The sequence below is a fragment of the Trematomus bernacchii genome, unplaced genomic scaffold, assembly GCF_902827165.1.
Source record: "Trematomus bernacchii unplaced genomic scaffold, fTreBer1.1, whole genome shotgun sequence".
NCBI lineage: Eukaryota > Metazoa > Chordata > Actinopteri > Perciformes > Nototheniidae > Trematomus > Trematomus bernacchii.
The window spans coordinates 3,122,973-3,140,677 of record NW_022988098.1 but is presented as its reverse complement, the minus strand read 5'-3'; the positions used below and the strand labels follow the sequence as shown (position 1 = coordinate 3,140,677).

The 17,705-nt window shown below is 41.3% G+C and overlaps 1 protein-coding gene across 1 annotated transcript in view; it reads left to right on the top strand.

Annotated features, from left to right (window-relative positions):
• The window catches only part of LOC117475418 (cadherin-4-like), a 211,698-nt gene that overhangs the window by 155,175 nt on the left and 38,818 nt on the right, over positions 1-17,705 (top strand). The window contains 2 exon segments of the mRNA XM_034121602.1: positions 9,618-9,773; positions 16,858-17,002. Coding sequence (XP_033977493.1) covers positions 9,618-9,773; positions 16,858-17,002 — 301 coding nt within the window.

Genomic DNA, 17,705 nt, shown 5'->3' with positions numbered 1-17,705 from the left:
AACAATGTAACAACTACAGGAAAGGGAAAACTCTGAAAAGCATAATAGGGCCTCTTTGATGCCCAACCCCCGAAAAATCAGCTCACTTTTATTGTCTTTGAAAAAACATGACACACTTTTGTTTAGGTAGTTCTCAAACCGTTGGTATGGGATGCACAGAGTTGTATTCATATTCCCATGAGCCCTCATGTGACATTTAAGAGAGCCAATTCTGATTGGTTTGTTTTACACCATGTTTGTTTGTATGTGCACACAAACTTAAAAAGGCAGAGTTTTTAATTACATTACATTACATGTCACTTGTTAGACGCTTTTATCCAAAGCGACTTACATACTCAATACTGTGGACAATCACCACAGGAGCAATTTGGGGTGAAGTGTCTTGCCCAGGGACACAATGACATGCTGACTGCAGTGGGGTTTGAACCTGTGACCACCTGATCCGAAAATAATAATATGAACCTTTTAGATGCCGGTCAATAAAGATTCAGAACCATGCTTCAGTCCCTGTTTAAAAACATATTGTTGTGTCTCTCATGCTCGCGTGCCAACGTAAACAGGCAGTGCTGAGTGGGAGTGGGAGTCTAAAAGCAGCCTGTGAGTCTACGTGGCATCCAGCCGGGCATCTCTATTAAAGGCATCCAGATATTTGGCAGACGCTGTCTTAATTATGCTTGACAGCTATGACAGCTAAAGCGTGACTGAGGGGGGCTCAGTCGTAGCCTGTGTGTGCCCTGAGTGTCTGGCATCCCTTCTTCCCATAATGCACCTCAGCACAGATATGTCATTAATGTGGCTTTACTGCATATTAACCATCCCTCAAACGTATATACTTACACCCTTTATACCAAAATGTAATAAGTGTAGTAGGCGCCATGAGTGCCTGTCTCATCCAGTAATATAATTAGCTGACTTCATGTGACTCTATTTACTCTGTTAAACTTATGATATGATTGCATATTAAACACATCTTTATTCATTTAGAATTACAAAGAAGTGCCAGTTTATTAAGGCGCAAGCTCAAAAGATCTATTTGAGATAACAATCAGAATTAATCTAACACTAGTGTAGAGGAAAACAAATAAAACAATCAAGAGAAAAACAAATCAAATCTACATATTACATTTAAACCACAACTCGATTTCCTATATTCTTACAGACACTACTTTAAAGGACAATTTACTTCAGAATTGAATCTATTCTGACTAGGATTGCAAAATGATGATACATTTATCATGGGTACAAACAAGATTGTATCGTGAATATATGAGAATTAAAGGGAATACTGCTCCGGCTGTATTTCCCATGTCACAGTCAGACAGAAACATGCCCTTGTCTGGTGCCTAAGCTAGCTAGCAAGTTCACTTTTGGGCGAAAGGTGAGATGTGCTTGAACTTAAGGTTTTAAAGGATCAACTAATATACAAAGTTAATGTTTTACAATGTATAATGGCATCCATCTAATCTAATGATGGCCAATAATGTGTGTATGTGATGAAAGACCATGCTACTGATGCGGTCATGGGACCATTAAGACCATGTATTGCTTTTTCATGGTGGACCCCCCTCCAAAATAAGTTCACTATGATTCTTTTATTGAAACTGTTCAATTTAAAAATATAACCTGTGGGGGAAACTTCTGTGTAGCAATGCAGTGGGAGTCACCGACTCAGGAAGGAGACACGGTGAGAGTTGGAGCTTTTGATGTCAAACACTGATGGGTTTATTCAGAGTATCGGCCGGAGGATTCACATCACAAATCACGAGTCAGAGGGTCTGACTTCACGGGAGAGTTGCCACGTCAATTCTGAAGAGCCTCTCTCTATGTTAGACCTTTTAACTGGTTCACAGAGAGAAATCAACATATCTGAAGGAGTAGACTAAACAGCTGGAAACACTGAACCACCTGCGTCCGACACTCATGGCCTCAAAGATTTCACACCTTAGAGTCCACAAACACCGATAAAGAAGTGCCTCAGCGTTCTCACAACAATTACCATTCGTGCCAGACAAGTTGACCGGTCACAAACTGGTAACAACAACACATATGGCACCAAGGCCTTTCCTTAAAGGAGATAACAGACGTCAGAGTAGATCATAAAACGTCACAGAGCAAAAGGTTAGATATCTAGAAGAATTATTCCTTAACATAACCCACATTTTAAAACCATTATGAAGGCAAACAGAGTGTGAAAATTACCAATAAATAACCAATTCTTTATGATGATCATGCAATATGTAGGATGTTAAGTAGATGGACAAGACATTTAGCTATTGAAGCATTCTCAAACTAATTAACCAGGTGCTGCTTCAGCTCAGCAGAAAGCCACCATTTTGATTTGACCTTTGCAACGCAGGTCAAATGGACATGACCTTATTGACGCTGTGGCTAAATTGCAAGACAAATGCAATTGCCCCATGTTTTGTGAATGTGCGACATGTACACATCTTTAACCTACAGTGGAGGACACCTTTTTTTCCTCTAGCATTTGAACAATTGAAAAAAGAGGCGGCAGCATTGCCCCTTTGATAATACGATAGCTGAGTGTTTGTAAATGCATACTGTGGTGGATAGATCTGTGGTGTTGAATTGTCCCCTGGTTTCCTGTTGTGACTCTGCGTGGGCATGTGTAACCTGTGGGGGGTGTTAGATGTGCCCTAAAGGCAAAGTAATGTGACTGAGCCCATAAAGAGCTATAAAATAAAGAGAGAGAGATGGGTGAAGCCAAAGGACTACAACAAGCCCCAACTATTAAGCGTGGACAAGACATAAAAGAGGCTATCAAAGAGTGTAAACCACAGATTCCCATTATTGTGTGACATTAGCCCATAGCACACAGTAACCCGTTAATGATCCCATGGGTGCCTGCAGCACACTGTCCTTTAATGACTTCCTGGTTGAATGATTATCGTTTCCTGGAAGCAAAGCACTGCCAGGGAAGCAAAGCTGCAGCTCCATGTGGACGTGGCTGTCCTTTGTATCGCCAAATGCTGCTTTGCTCATTCTGCAGTGCAAATAAGTCAAAAATGGAGAGTACTATCAAATAAATCAGTCCCCTGTTTATGCATGCATCAATCTATTAAAGCAGATTGGGTGATCATACAGGGTTGGATCAATTAAAGGAGATTTGGACAGAGCGAAACGTCACACTGAGCTAATTGGGCAGCCAGCTGACATGCTCGGTACATGGAAATGTATTCCTTTCCTTTCCCTTTATGTGTTTGTGTGCCTGGCGTCACCCCGAGGAGTTTACCAGAACACTAATTCTTCATCTAATTCCCACTCCCCCACTCCCCATTGCTTTCCCTCCCTGTCTCTCAGCCTCCGTCCCTCTCCATCTTTCTTCGCAGGCTGATAGCTTGTCCCACAGGATCCCAGTAGTTGTCAGTAATCAAGGAAATCACTCTCAAAGAGCTACAAATAGGTCACTTATCTGATGTCTGCTGTGATCTGACGCAGACAGACAGCCAGTTAAGTCCCTTGCATCTGCCTCCCTCCGCTATTTTTAGTGTGATTATTAGCTGTTCTATCTGCCAGGAGGTAGTGAAGTAAGAGGGAGAAGGAAACATGGATACATGGACAGGGAGAGGGGGGATTGAAATCCCAGCTTTCATCATTAGCATTCAATTCAAATGGCTCAATTGAGAAGTTGTCACTCATGGGATTCCCAGGACTCCAAGAAGCCGTGCTTCTTCATTTATTCAATTTATTGATATAAAGAGTCTTCATTAAGAGACACCGGGAAATGTGACATGTGGTCTCAGGTGGCCTTAATGTGGAATGCTAAGCAGCCGAGGAAGCAGAGGCCGCATGACGTGTAAAAGCTCCTTTGTCTCGTCTCGGGGCGATTTCTCCCTGTGTGCCAGCTCCACACGCTCAGCTTTGAAGTTCCAGTGAAGAGACGGATCGCACACAAACTCACACACACACACACTTTCACACACTCACAACCACTGCACACATCCGGATGCAGAAGCACAGAGCCGTGGCAGGTGAACATTCCACGTGTTTCCAGCATTACAGTGGAGTTAATTATTGAGCTGGCTGGTCCTTTTGATCCTCGCTCTGCTGAGCTCACAGAGCAGCTCTCACCTGCCAGACACACAAACATGGCTGCACGCTGCCTTTTATGCACCCAAGAAATACCAACATGCACAAATAATGCTGAGGAGTGGATCTTTTTTAAATTATTGATTTTACTTTCTCGTATGTTCCTGCAACTAGAGCAGATGGGATTTCCAACATAACTTATTGTTTTGCAGCGGGGTAAAAAGAACTCAAGAACTATTACCTTTAAGTAAAAGTAGCAATACCAAGTTGTAGAATGACTGCATTTAAAATTGAGTACAAAGTAGAAAATGATTTACATCAAAGTATACTTAAAGTACCAAAAGTAAAAGTACTCATTATGCAGATTGGCCCATTGAAGAATAATATATATTATTATTATTATTATTATTATTTTAATTACTTTAATATGTGGCAGGGTAGCTTGTAAATCGAAACATTTAATAAAAGTGATATTTAAAGGTGGGGTATGTAATTTATTTCAGAAACACTTTTTGTTATATTCCATGGAATGCTCTTAACATCCCGATAGCAATGAATACATTAAATGCGTTGACAATAAATACATAAAAAAATGTCATCTGTGGAAGCCGTAGCGCTGTAAAAAGCACGACCAATCATCTGAGCCGGCCCGGCTAAAATAACTGGATGGCCTACCTGCCTGTCAGCCTTCCATCTGTGCACAAATTTATCTTGTGCCCTCATTGGTCATGTGCTCGTTTGTGTGTGTTGGAGGAGGGGCTCTGTAAGGAAGACTGAAGGAAGTGGCAGATTTTTTTCGGTTGTGTATTTTCAAATTCTAGCGATCTCGAGCTGGTTTCTCCAAAATTACCTACCCCACCTTTAAGTGTTGATTATATTCATTTATCCCAATCTGCAAAGTAACTAAAGGTATTACAAAAATGCAGTAAAATTAAAAGTACACTATATACCTCTCAATTATAGTTGGGTAGAAGTAGCAAAAAGTTGAAATACTCAAGTAAAGTACACATCCCTCAAAATTGCACCTCAGTACAGTATTTAAATCTAATGAATTACTTTACAATACTGCCTTTTAAAATGCTGCTGGATATATTAACCTTTTATATGTCAATGTTTATTAATTAGCTGATTTATATTTTGAATTAGCTAATTATCTTAATTTATTAAATAACTAAAACTCTCAAATTGATGTAGAGGAGTAAAAAGTTCAATATTGGATTCTAAAATGTGGTGGCAGCAAGAAGATACTGAGGTAAAGTAGCCCAAAATGGTACTTAAGTGCAGTACTTGAGGTAATGTAATTCTCTATATTGCACGCTGTTGTTTTGAACGCTGAGGCCTTAACATGTCCTCCTCCTACACGGATCACAAAGAGAATTATTCAGGCATGGTCTCATTATTGAAACGCACAAACTGTCTGTTTTCTACCGCGTTATTTTGTCTGATGACACTGATGGTGAGGGTGAACGATTAAATTACTTGATTGGCAGATGGTGGGCGTTGTGAATAATAATGTAATTAGTCATACAGTATCATTGTCACGCTGCAGTGATTGCATGTACAGAAGACTGCGCTGATTGATAGGAGCACCAACACTGTACATTACACCTGAACCGGCGAGGTCCATGGATCCCGGGTGAAGTGAGCTCAGGAAATGAAAATTGCGGGTGTGAAGGCTCGCAGCGGAGCGCCACACTGGGGGAGTGGGAGGGATGCGTTGGAAATTAAGAGAGAGGGTATCATGTTCAAACAGAGAGATGTTTTATGCAGAAGCCGGCACCGCCGTCACCGCTGAACGGATGAAGTAATTTCATTTTCATGCATGATGTGCAACCCCACAGACCAGGCAAATTGCATAGGAGGGGGAAAGAAAGATAGGGGCAGGGAAAAAAATACCCTTTTTTCTCCATTTGACTCTGTGATCATTCCCTCTGACTTGTAACCATAGTGATGGTTCAGTCGCATTGAAAGAGACAGCATCTGATGTCAACTTCACTGGAAAGATTAAATAAGGATAAAGGACGTAAAAATACTTCAGAGTTGAACTGCTCACAACCCGTAGACGTGCGACCTGTGAAGAGCAGTCAGACAATGGCTGACTGTGAAGGTCACAAGAAGAAAAAAGGTTGTAAAGGGACGTTTATTTATATTCATACAGTTGTTGGAAGTTCAAAGTGCTTTACAAACGAGCAGATAAAAGGATCATAATAATATATTATATACATATAATATAATATACATATAATACAAGTAAAAGAACTCAAATAAATAAAATATTAAAAAGAACATATTTAATCACCTAAAAGAACATGCGATCTGTTAACTAAAAGCATCTGAGGACAGTTGGGGTTTATTCTATCTTTAAAGCTGGCTACGGTTGGAGCCCCGTGGTACAATCAGTATGTTGGTTCCAGTACAATTAGGAAAAAGATTAATGTATTCTTCACTCCTATATGTTTCTCTGTACTCGTCCTGTGATGTTTGTATCTTCTATGAGAATATTACAGAAGGCTACTGGAGATGCATAAGCCATAATAATAACGGCTCTCATATGTCTCTGGTTAGCTAGATTGCTATTTTTACCAAAGAAACAAACGTTACATTCTAGCTACGAAGAGACGAGGGCACTAATTGTGTCAGTTGAGGAGCGAAGACCTCACTTTCAATCATCATTTAAATGGTAAATGGACTGTACTTATATGGCGCTTTATCCAGTCGTTACGACCCCTCAAAGCGCTTTACATACTACATGTCATTCACCCATTCACACCCATTCATACAGAGCAGTGTACCTTACTCTAGGACCTAACATTCACACACATTCACACACCGTTGGCCATCGGGAGCAACTCAGGGTTAAGTATTTTGCCCAAGGATACATCGACATGTTGACATGTTGACAGAGCCACAGTCGCCCTGTTACTTTTGATTTATTATATTATTTAAAATGTCATCATACATTTTGAGTGGCCTATAATCATTATATTTAGCTGTTGCTAAAGCTAGCATTCTGTTCCCTATTTTGAATTGAAGGGCTTTCAGGGTCTTTGGCTTCCTATCGTGAGAATTTCCCGTATTTGGCTAATCCTGTAATAGCTCAATTGTTATCCTAAAATAAGACAGGTTTGTTTCCTAAACGCAATCAAACAACATGTTTCTGTTATTCCAAAAATCAGATACCAAGAACCATTGGACCGCCGGATAGCTCAGTGGTCAGAGCTGGCGGCCCTCATGCTGTGTCGCTGCCAAATACGTGGGGTCGACCCCTGAACCCGCAAAAAACATGAAATATTCTCTCTTTTTGAAATAGATCCTAAATGTCAGCTCAGAGCTGCTGCACCGTGTTTGGCTCTGACAGCAGGTAGTACACACAGATTTCCCTCAGAGATCCGACACGTGTGTTCTGCTGAAACATATCTGAGATGCATTTTGCTCCTGCCCCGTTTTGTGATTTACAAACAAGCAACAGTGCTTTAAAGTCACTTCTGTGATTTACTGGAAGCCATTGTAGGGATTAAAGGTATACTTTACAATGATCAACCGGCTCTGTTACACCACAGATTCTTTGATGGTCTTTTTTTAAGAAGGCCTGTAAAAGACCATTGCAGTGTGCGACCCTTTTGAACTTGAAAGCATGTTTTGACATTAAAGCTCTGAGTTTGGCATTGTGTTTGAGATGTGGAAAATGTGATTTAGTTTTAGCTTTGACATGTTTTTTTATATCAATATTGTCTTCTGCTTATAGCCATTTTGTGGCAGGAATAAAAGCAATCTTAAAGGTGGGGTAGGTAATTTTTGAGAAACCGGCTCGAGATCGCTAGAATTTGAAAATACACAGCCGGAAAAAATCTGCCCCTTCCTTCAGACTTCCTTACAGAGCCCCTCCTCCAACACACACGAACGCGCACATGACCAATGAGGGCACGAGATAAGTTTGTGCACAGATGGAAGGCTGACAGGCAGGTAGGCCATCCGGTCATTTTAGCCGGGCCGGCTGTGGGCTCTAATGATTGGTCGTGCTTTTTACAGCGCTACGGCTTCCACAGATGACATTTTTTTTATGGTTTTTTGTCAAAGCACTTAAGATATTCATTGCTATCGGGATGTTAAGAGCATTCCATGGAATATAACAAAAAGTGTATCTCGAGCCGGTTTCTCAAACTTACCTACCACCTTTAAGTCTCAACTCGCATTACATTTAATTTAGCTGACGCTTTTATCCAAAGCGATTTACAATGACCAATTACAGGGACATTCTCCCTGGAGTAACTAAGGACTAAGTGCCTTACTCAAGGGCACACTAGTGGTGGTGTTCCTGGCGGGATTTGAACTCACAACCATCCGATCTTCAGCCCACCTCACTATCCATTAGACCACCACTATCCCTATATGTCATTTTTATATTCTACCATATCGTTGACAGCGTAACATATAGTTACTAATGACCAAATTCATAATTGGCTGTGTGCGGTAATTAATAATTGTTTGTGTTGTTTGCCATGATTGAGAAATAACCTCATTCAAAGGATTCAGACTAGAATGTATTGATAATTTCACTTTAGGATCGTAAGGGGCATTTTTATACAAACACCATTTCTGTAATTACTCTTTGTACTCAGATGATTGTCGAAAGCTATGCTCGTAATTAAGGCAACAAACATATACAATAATAACACAACACAATGGCAGATGATTAGAAAGTTAAAGAAATAGATACAGAAAATAACAAAAGTTCAGTTAAGAAAATGATATTGTGTTTGTTTAATCTTAACACCTAAATAAATGAATTAATAACACCTGTTCTGAGAGTTCAGAGGTGACTGGCTTTGTATTAGTAATTGTAACACTTTCAAACCCACCAATTTAATGAACGTCTTGTTGTGCATTGTGTGCTGAGACAGTACCCTTGGAGCCCACTGAAAATCAATGCCACAGAAAGAAATGCTTCAATCCCATCTCCCTTTGTCTTCTTTTAAGTCAGCAAGAGCAAAAGTATTGATATTTCTTTATTGCTGTGGCGGCGGAGGCGCTCACACTGGAACTTGTTTCAAGTAAAAACATATCACTCTTTAAATGTCACATTCTGAATTGTGTGAGAAATAACAGCTGAGGTGTTAAAGGTGAAACCTGCACATTGAGATATTAAGCACTAGTCAGACGTGTTTGAGAATAGCGGCATGAATCGTTTTCACATCATCCCGACAGGTAGACGTCAGAAACACCATCACAGCTGGCGGTAGGGTCATTTTAACAATGTTCAATGTCAGCTGAGAATGTAGAGAAAACCACACATTCAACAGGTCAGACAACAGCATCTGACAGTGGCTCTGTTTCCCTCGCTGCACCTTGTTCAATTTTCTATTTCTACCTTCAGGCTGTGGGTTCAAAGCGTCGGCACAAAAGAAAGATGGCAGTAGTTCTCTCTTCTTTTATTCCACAATGCATTTTTTCTTTCTGACAATTTATGTCTGTGATCATTTTGTGCTTTCTGTTGCAAGTGCAGAAAACCTGCTCGAAAGACTAATTCTCCTCTGTGTTAAAACTTGTTTCTCTGCTTTTCTTCTCAGATCCGCTCAGATCAGGACAAAGCTTCCGGCATCCGCTACAGCATCACGGGAGCAGGCGCTGATCAGCCCCCCAGTGGGATCTACAACATAGACCCCATCAGCGGCAACATGTTCGTCACCCAACCTCTGGACCGAGAGGAGAGAGCGTCCTTCCATGTAAGGAACAACCGAGCACGTCTCCTCTGTTTCTCTTTCCACTCTAGCTCCATTAACGTCCATCTCATTATCATCTCCTCATTACCCCTGTGGAAATGTGCCGCCTCGCCTTTTCTCTTCCCCTGTCTTACCTTTTATTCCAACGCTAATGTTGCCTGCTGAAAATAGACCCTGTCAGAGCGCATTCAGAGAGCAGTGCCCTACCTTCACACCGGCACCTCCAGGCTCTGATTGATGCCCGAGCCAGCACTGAATGCCTTGACAAAACACACAGCCACTTCAGCTGGCATTTATATTGAGGTTTAACTGTGCAGGGAGAGCAGGATGGATAGAACAGAGGGAAGAAGAGACAGATCCAAGGTGGTGTGCAGGAAAACTGTTGTCTTTGTTCTCACCATCAGAGCTAATGAGCAGCTGCAGCTTCAAGTGTGAGCGAACATGTGCTGAATGCTGATTGATACATGATGTGTTTATACTTTAGGGGTGAATAGGGCAAAGATTTCAACTCCATGAAACTTTCCCAGTTGATTACTTTAACACAAAAGCAATAACAGTTAGTATTCTGTTATGCATGTGAGGCAGTCTCTTATATATATATATATATATATATATATATATATGTGCTGATTTGCATGCATTTCTGGAACAAAAAATATGAACATGGATAAAGTCAGGTTTAATTGAGATATTAGTCAAATATTTTTACCATGGGGAATTTTGGATTCTCTTTGTATCATTACATGAATAAGAAATACTGCCACAGAATTGGAAAAAATACCCTTGTGTTTTTTAATTGTAATATAAATAAGGCAATGCAGGATAAATGAACAACCCATTCTGTGAGAATCTTTAGACTAAAGATAGAAATGAAACTGGAAAGTTTGATGTCTGCTAAAGTGGAGATGTCAGGCTCAAAGTATGATCAAAATACACAATAAACATTTTTAAAAATTGCCTTTAAAGACGTGTATTGTAAAATGACATACCTTGTAAAGGGTAAACAATCTATAAATAATAGATATCACAAGACATTACCCCGGTTGATTATATAAATAAGACAATTTATGTTGTTTTCTGAAATGTTCTATTCAAATAAAGTAAATTAGGCATTATCTAATGTTGCCTTTTTGAGAATTAGGAACAAATCTTAAGATCGGCAATATCCAAAGTAAGTAAAATAAACACCTCAATGTAAATATGCTACGTTTATGCTATGGAAGCTCAATAGCCCACTATTGTCAAACTCTCAAATATAACAGTGCCTGAATACAGCATGTTTTCCCTGCAGTGTCTCTCAGGACAGAACGATGGGGTCTCTCTGTTCTCCTCACTTTCTGTTTGTGCTCCCCACTTTCCTGTCCTCCCGTTTCACTTCACCACCCTCACATGTCGTTCTTGTGCTCTTTGCAGCTGTGCTGTTCAAAGGTGTAGGCTGACAGCTGTACACTTAGCAGTGCATATGCCCTGTAGGACTTCCCGCCACACACACACACACACACACACACACACACACACACACACACACACACACACACACACACACACACACACACACACACACACACACACACACACACACACACACACACACACACACACACACACACACGTATACACGCGTATACACTCACACACAGGAATGGAGCTGGGGGTTTTAATTCATGACCAGCCCCTCTGGAACCTGGGGTTAAACAGCTCTGCGAACGTGTGAATTAAAAATTCAGACCACATGAGACTTCTGTTAACGCTGGAGCCATTGGTTCATAAACACACATTACGGGTTTCAGTTAATATCAGCAAAGACTAAGACCTCCACTCGAGGTGAGCGCTGGTGTCAGACTCACAGCACCGCGTGCCTGTCAGCATGATAGATGGCTGCGCTGCTGATAGAGCTAATTCAAAAGCACGCTGCTGTCTCGGAGGAAGAATAGAATAAAGGAGAGTGGATCTCTGTCAGCGCACTCTCTGAGCACTATGCACACATTATAAACACCAATGCACACGTGAGGGACGTGCAACGACTATAAACAAACACAAAGCCTCAGATGATTGGCTTCTTGATTGGTTTGTCCCGTACTTGTGTGTGTCTGTGTTCCAGTTAGTTTCAGATGAGCCTCTTGTTGCCCTTCTTGTTACCTTACAGGCTTTGGTCGCTGCTGCATGTTTGTCCTCTCACAGTCCCGCTCTAACTCTCAACCACTAAATTGGGATCAATAAAGCAGCGCGGATATTGGTCCCTGGGAAAGGACAGCCTCTCCATAAACAGTTCTCTTTTTGACACTGCCTGTAGTTAAAACAGCATGTTAGGTTGAGGGCACTTCAAGTTGAATGTGGCTTCTATTCAGACTCCGTGGGCCCGTGCTGCTTGTGATGGGATGTATGATTTGCTGTTGGAGAATGCAGCCAGAGTTTGACCCAGGGGAAATGTAGTCCATTGCTTACTTTCTTTCAACTTAACAGGAAGTTCCCACTACTGCTCTCTCACAGGCCAAACTTTGCTTGTTAGTTGTGGGTTCAAGTGAAAAGAGAGACGAGGCTGCTGTTTTTGACAGACTAGCACCATGGGGAGGCGCTCTGCGAGGTTAGGGGAAGTGGGCGTTCGCCTGAGCCTCTGTTTTGTCAGACGGATCTGCCGTGAGTCAGCCGGGCAAAAGGAGAATTGAGCAAATATGAGGAGTCTGTGATTTTTTGTTTGCTTGTTTGTGTGAATGCATATTCTTTAGTTTCTAGTGAGGGTGTTTATATCTGTCTTACACAGATGATCCCTATCAGTTTGGTGTAAGTTGTTCCCAATCTTCCTGGATAACAATTTCTTAAAATATATTTCATTTTTCATCCAGATTTATTATACTTAAAGGGGACCTATCATGCAAAATGCACTTTTGTACGTCTTTTATACATGAATATGTGTCCCCGGTGTTCCAGGGAACTCACCAAGTGTCAGAAAACACAACCCTCTCTATTTTCCTCCATACCCAAATCTCTAAAAAAGGGGCTGCAACGGATCTGATAAAAACTGATCCAGATTTGAACATTGTCCTGACGTCAGGACGGTGGCGCTACGGCTATTGGGCCAACTCCACCAATCAGGAGGAGACAGCCACGGCCATTGCCGTTCGAAAGCGCTGGAGACGCTGTAGTACATATGCCAGGCCTGTAGATGGTGCTGTTCTCAAAGAATCTGCCCTTGCAAAAACAGAGCTAAAAAATGTCAAATTGAGCGAAATGAGGCATGGCTAAAATGCATGATCTGTTTGGTATTTTGAAAAAAAAAAAGTATAAATATGCCTTATATAGGTATGGTCCTACACTATATTATTATATTATAAAACGGACAAGTAAAATCAAGCAATCTGATTGGTTCTTAGCCGTGGTATACTGAGCGTATACCACGGGTAGAATTGTAAGTTACTTTTCACAACAACTCAGTATCCCTCCGCGTCTGAGATAAACAGTATACAGTTGGGCTGAAAAGCAAACTGCAGGCAGTTTGCTTTTCAAACTGGAACAAGAAAGCAGCGGAGAAGTAACGGGGCAGAAACCCTCCTTTTTACGCAACGGTCCAGACATAGACATCAAACGGCAAAAACATATTCAGTGTGCAGTTCCTTTGGCATTAGGGCAGGGATATTTAGATACTTTCCAAGGTTTGATATAATGAATTGTGCTACTTTTAAAGCAAGCAACCATGTTTTCAAATCTGTAATCAAAAAGGTCCGCAAAAACATTTAAGATTAACTTCGACCTCCGGGGGGGGGGGTCTTACTATGGAGGAGTGGATTGAGGAGTGCCTATCTCCAGAACCAAAAGCACCTAAACGACGACATGTAGAGCTACGTGAAGAGCAGGTAGACCAACTGGAAAAGGATCACCATTCAAAAGCTTTCTGATGCGGGTCTTGAAACAAAGCAGAGAAATTATGACCGTTAGTGGCCACAGGTGCGAAAGCTCTCTCCAGAGCTACTGGAAGCCGAATCTCGGGGACCGGAGAAAGTGGAGCAATATTCTCGCCACGCCAAGCAACAGCCTAGAACAACCTCAGCCTATACAAGTAACCACGTAAGCCATGCTACTGATGCTGGACAGTTTTTCAGTGGGTGCACAATAAACGGCAACATACACATTAATGTAAATAAATAGCCAAATAATGGATCAACGCTCTCTGTCTAATATGTTCGCTAGTTGTTGTTAGTGTTGTTGCATAGCAACCACCTCACACTATGTTTCGTGCAGAAGGCAACAGAGGGACTATTTTATTTTGAACATCATTATTTACTAATAAAAACTATTTAAATTAGAGTGTGTATTTTTCTTTCATATTGCCACACTTGGTAACCGTTTTATAAAAGCAATAGCTCACGACAGGCCGTGATATATGCTCATTATATCACAGCTAAGGGGGTTGTCGACCCTCCGCTTCGCGTCGGGTCGAACCACGCCCCTTAGCTGTGATATAATGAGCATATACCACGGCCTGTCGTGAGCTATTGCTTAAATATAGCATGATAGGTCCACTTTAAATTGTTCTATAATTTCGTTTTTGTGGGTAGTTTATGCGCTCAATAAGTAATATTGACTTAATTTGACTTAATGGACATCATTACATTTAAAACTATTAAGGCATTATAGCGCAGACCTCCTTGGCAGAGGCAATCAGTTGCATAAATAAATGATTGGAAAAATCATGATATTGATTATTTATATGAATTATAAATCAAGATTATAGCTTCCTTTGAACTGCACTACTAACATGCTGATATTTAGCAGATATATTGTTCACCATGTTATACCTATGTCAAGCATGACAACATTTGTTTATTACCATTAAAAATGAAGCACAGCTGAGGGTGATGGTAATGTCATTTCGTTTTTCAGATATGTGCCCATAAAATCAAAATATTGGACAAATTGAGATTAAAATGTGAAGTGTCAGGGGAATCAACTTGACCTGCTGGTGTTGAAGGAAGCTAAAAAATATCATGAAATCCATAAGGATGTATCTTGAACTTTATGATCTTAAATGTTCTTAGAATCAGTCTAAATGTTTTAACAACCCATTAGATGTGGGCTATGCAACTGATAGACATTGCCTCTAGAGAGCCTCACTGCCATCTTAATAAAAAATAGACAAACAAATCGTTATAGTGTCCTTTCTGGTACCCCTTTAATGGGTGTATCGTTACACATAAGTACGTATACGTTGGTATAAGCACCAATAGCTACAATATTTGAGCAGAAATAAAACTGCCTTATACAGAATAAAATCCTCCAGGACTTCTGGAAGTACCATGTGTGGTTATATATTGGGTAAGGGGACCAATGGGCCGAATACAAACTGTATTTCTCCTCTGTGGTTGGTCCAGTCATACTAAAGCTCACCCTGCAGAATACTGATGTCGGCTCACACACACACACATAATGCAGTCTGCGAGACGCACACACTCCTCCAGGCCCTTAGATCACATTTCCATTTCCTCCATCGAGCACACAGATATACATACACAGACTCCAGTGCACACACTCACAGGAAGAGACACACAGACACGCAAATATAGAGATATGTACACATGTAGAAATTCGAGAAAGCAAGTAGGGACACACAGATCCACGGGCAGAAAAGACAAAACACACAATCATTATTACATAGTCACACACACACTGAGGCAGTCCCACATTTCACAATCACAGACCCCTCACTGTACAGTGTTCGCAGCTGAGGAAACAGATTGGGCTTGTTTGTTTGTTGCTCCTCTCCATGTTTGTTTGTTGTGCTCCAGCCAATGGAAAACTAGCATCTTGAGGATCATTAAGTGGCTAAAGAGGGCCTTTTTGATTGGCTGTGTGCATCTCCACCCGGTGCGTATCCTCATGCTTTGTCAAAGTCTGTGTTAATATGCATAAACATGTGTCTGAATAGGTGTTTGGATGTGCGTGTGAATGCTCCAGCGGGCCGTGTTGGGTTATGTTTTGAAACATCCTTGACAGGCAGTCACAAAAGCCGACATGATTAGTTGTGTTTCGGGGAAGGCAGGTGCCGCCATTCAATCCTTCATGTCAGCCCACAATACATCACGACTTCTTGCAAATAGGCTGGCAGGCAGATCCTCCTCTGCTGGTGTGCTGTGGCAGACGAAATATTTTGCTGCCAGTTTGTCAATTGTAGCCAGAATGGGAGCCCTACTCCCCTAAACAAGCCATGCTATGATTGAATAACATTTTCGGCAGGGGATATAGATTTCTTTGCAATTGAAAAAGGTAATGTAAGTTGCAGTGAACAGGGCCCAGTTTGGTTCCAGGGCTATTACAAAGCTTTGCGTTATGTTAGGTATCATTAGTGGAGATTGGTGGGGAGTGGAGGGTGTGTAACGGCAGCGCTGGAGATTAAGACGTCCCACTGTAGATGATGATTGCTTTTGTCAGTCCTCCCTGTTCAAGCCCCCACACCCCCACACTTCCTCTTTGTGCTTTCATCTCTCATTTACTTGCACAAGGCTCAGTCACTCTCCTCCTGTCCTTCCCATCTCATTCGCCTTTTTCCCTGCGCCGCTCTTTTTTTCTCCATTCTCTCCCTCTTTGCACTGTCTATTCTCACACTGTGAATTGTCAAGGAACAGATCATCAGTGAGGGACATCCATCCAAATGGCTGGCTTTGTCAAAACAAACCGGAGACAAACATTCCCTCTGCACAAAAATAAGTCACAGCTTGGGCTTAAACACCTCTCTGATATTTTTGTCAGGCCTCTGGCTGTGCTAACAACAAAATAGGTGTTGTTGGAGCGTCTGGAACATTTCACTATTTTGCCCCTCTCTGTGTTGTTGTGGTCAGTGCCAAAATACCAACAGGATACTCGTGTCCCGTTGTGGCAAACTAGAAACACAACATGTGCCAGTTAAATGAAGTTGCCAATGAATAAAGTCAGAGTTGTGTACTGACTGAGTTGGCTTCAGTCCAGACAGACAGCAGAATTTCACATCAATCAAACCAGAAGCCTGTTGTCAGTTGAGCTACACTTGGAATATTTACACAAGCTCATATTCAGTGTTGAATACTAATGAGATGTCTTTGTGTGCCTTGATTGACAGCTGCGAGCCCATGCAGTGGACATGAATGGTAACCAGGTGGAGAACCCAATCGATCTGTACATCTACGTCATCGACATGAACGACAACAGACCAGAGTTTCAGAACCAGGTGTACAACGGCTCCGTGGCTGAAGGGTCCAAACCAGGTACGGGTTACTTCAGCTCTACGTTGTTCTAAGTGTTAGGCTAAGGGGCGGGACATCTCTAAGCGGTTGATGGATCACAACAGAGCCGGCCAGCTAACCAATCAGAGCAGACTGGGCTCTGGTTTCAGACAGAGGGTGAAAAGAGGTTCTTCAGTATAGGCAGTATGAGAAAAATAAAGAGCTTTTTGAACATTAAAGCATGTCAACATGTCACAGTATAGGAACAAAATACAATTGTGACCTGAAAAACTGCATAATATGTCCTCTTTAACAACTTTCTTGAAAAGGTTGGCGTTGAAATATTTGAGCATATTCGAAAGAACCTGTTGATATCCAAGTCTTTCATAATCTTTAAAACTAGTGTCCTTCAGACTACACATTTTGGGGTACTGTAAATCACAAACCACTTGGTGTTGCAAGTCAATATCGATTCATGTATCTGTTTTAGGGTAAGCGTTAGCATCTTAGTTGCAAACAAAAAATCAGAAACCCACAATACTTGGAAAGTCTTTCTGTCATTGTTACCTTTACAAAGGTAGAGAGAAAGAAAGATTGATTTTCCATTGTTGGGCACTGAGTCTGAAAGAATCCAATAAGTAATCCACATTCACATTTCACACTTTCCTTTGGTTTATGACCCTTTAAACGGAGCCAATCGCGACTCCTCGTCGAGAGTTTTAAAGAGGTTTTTTATCTTCCTCCC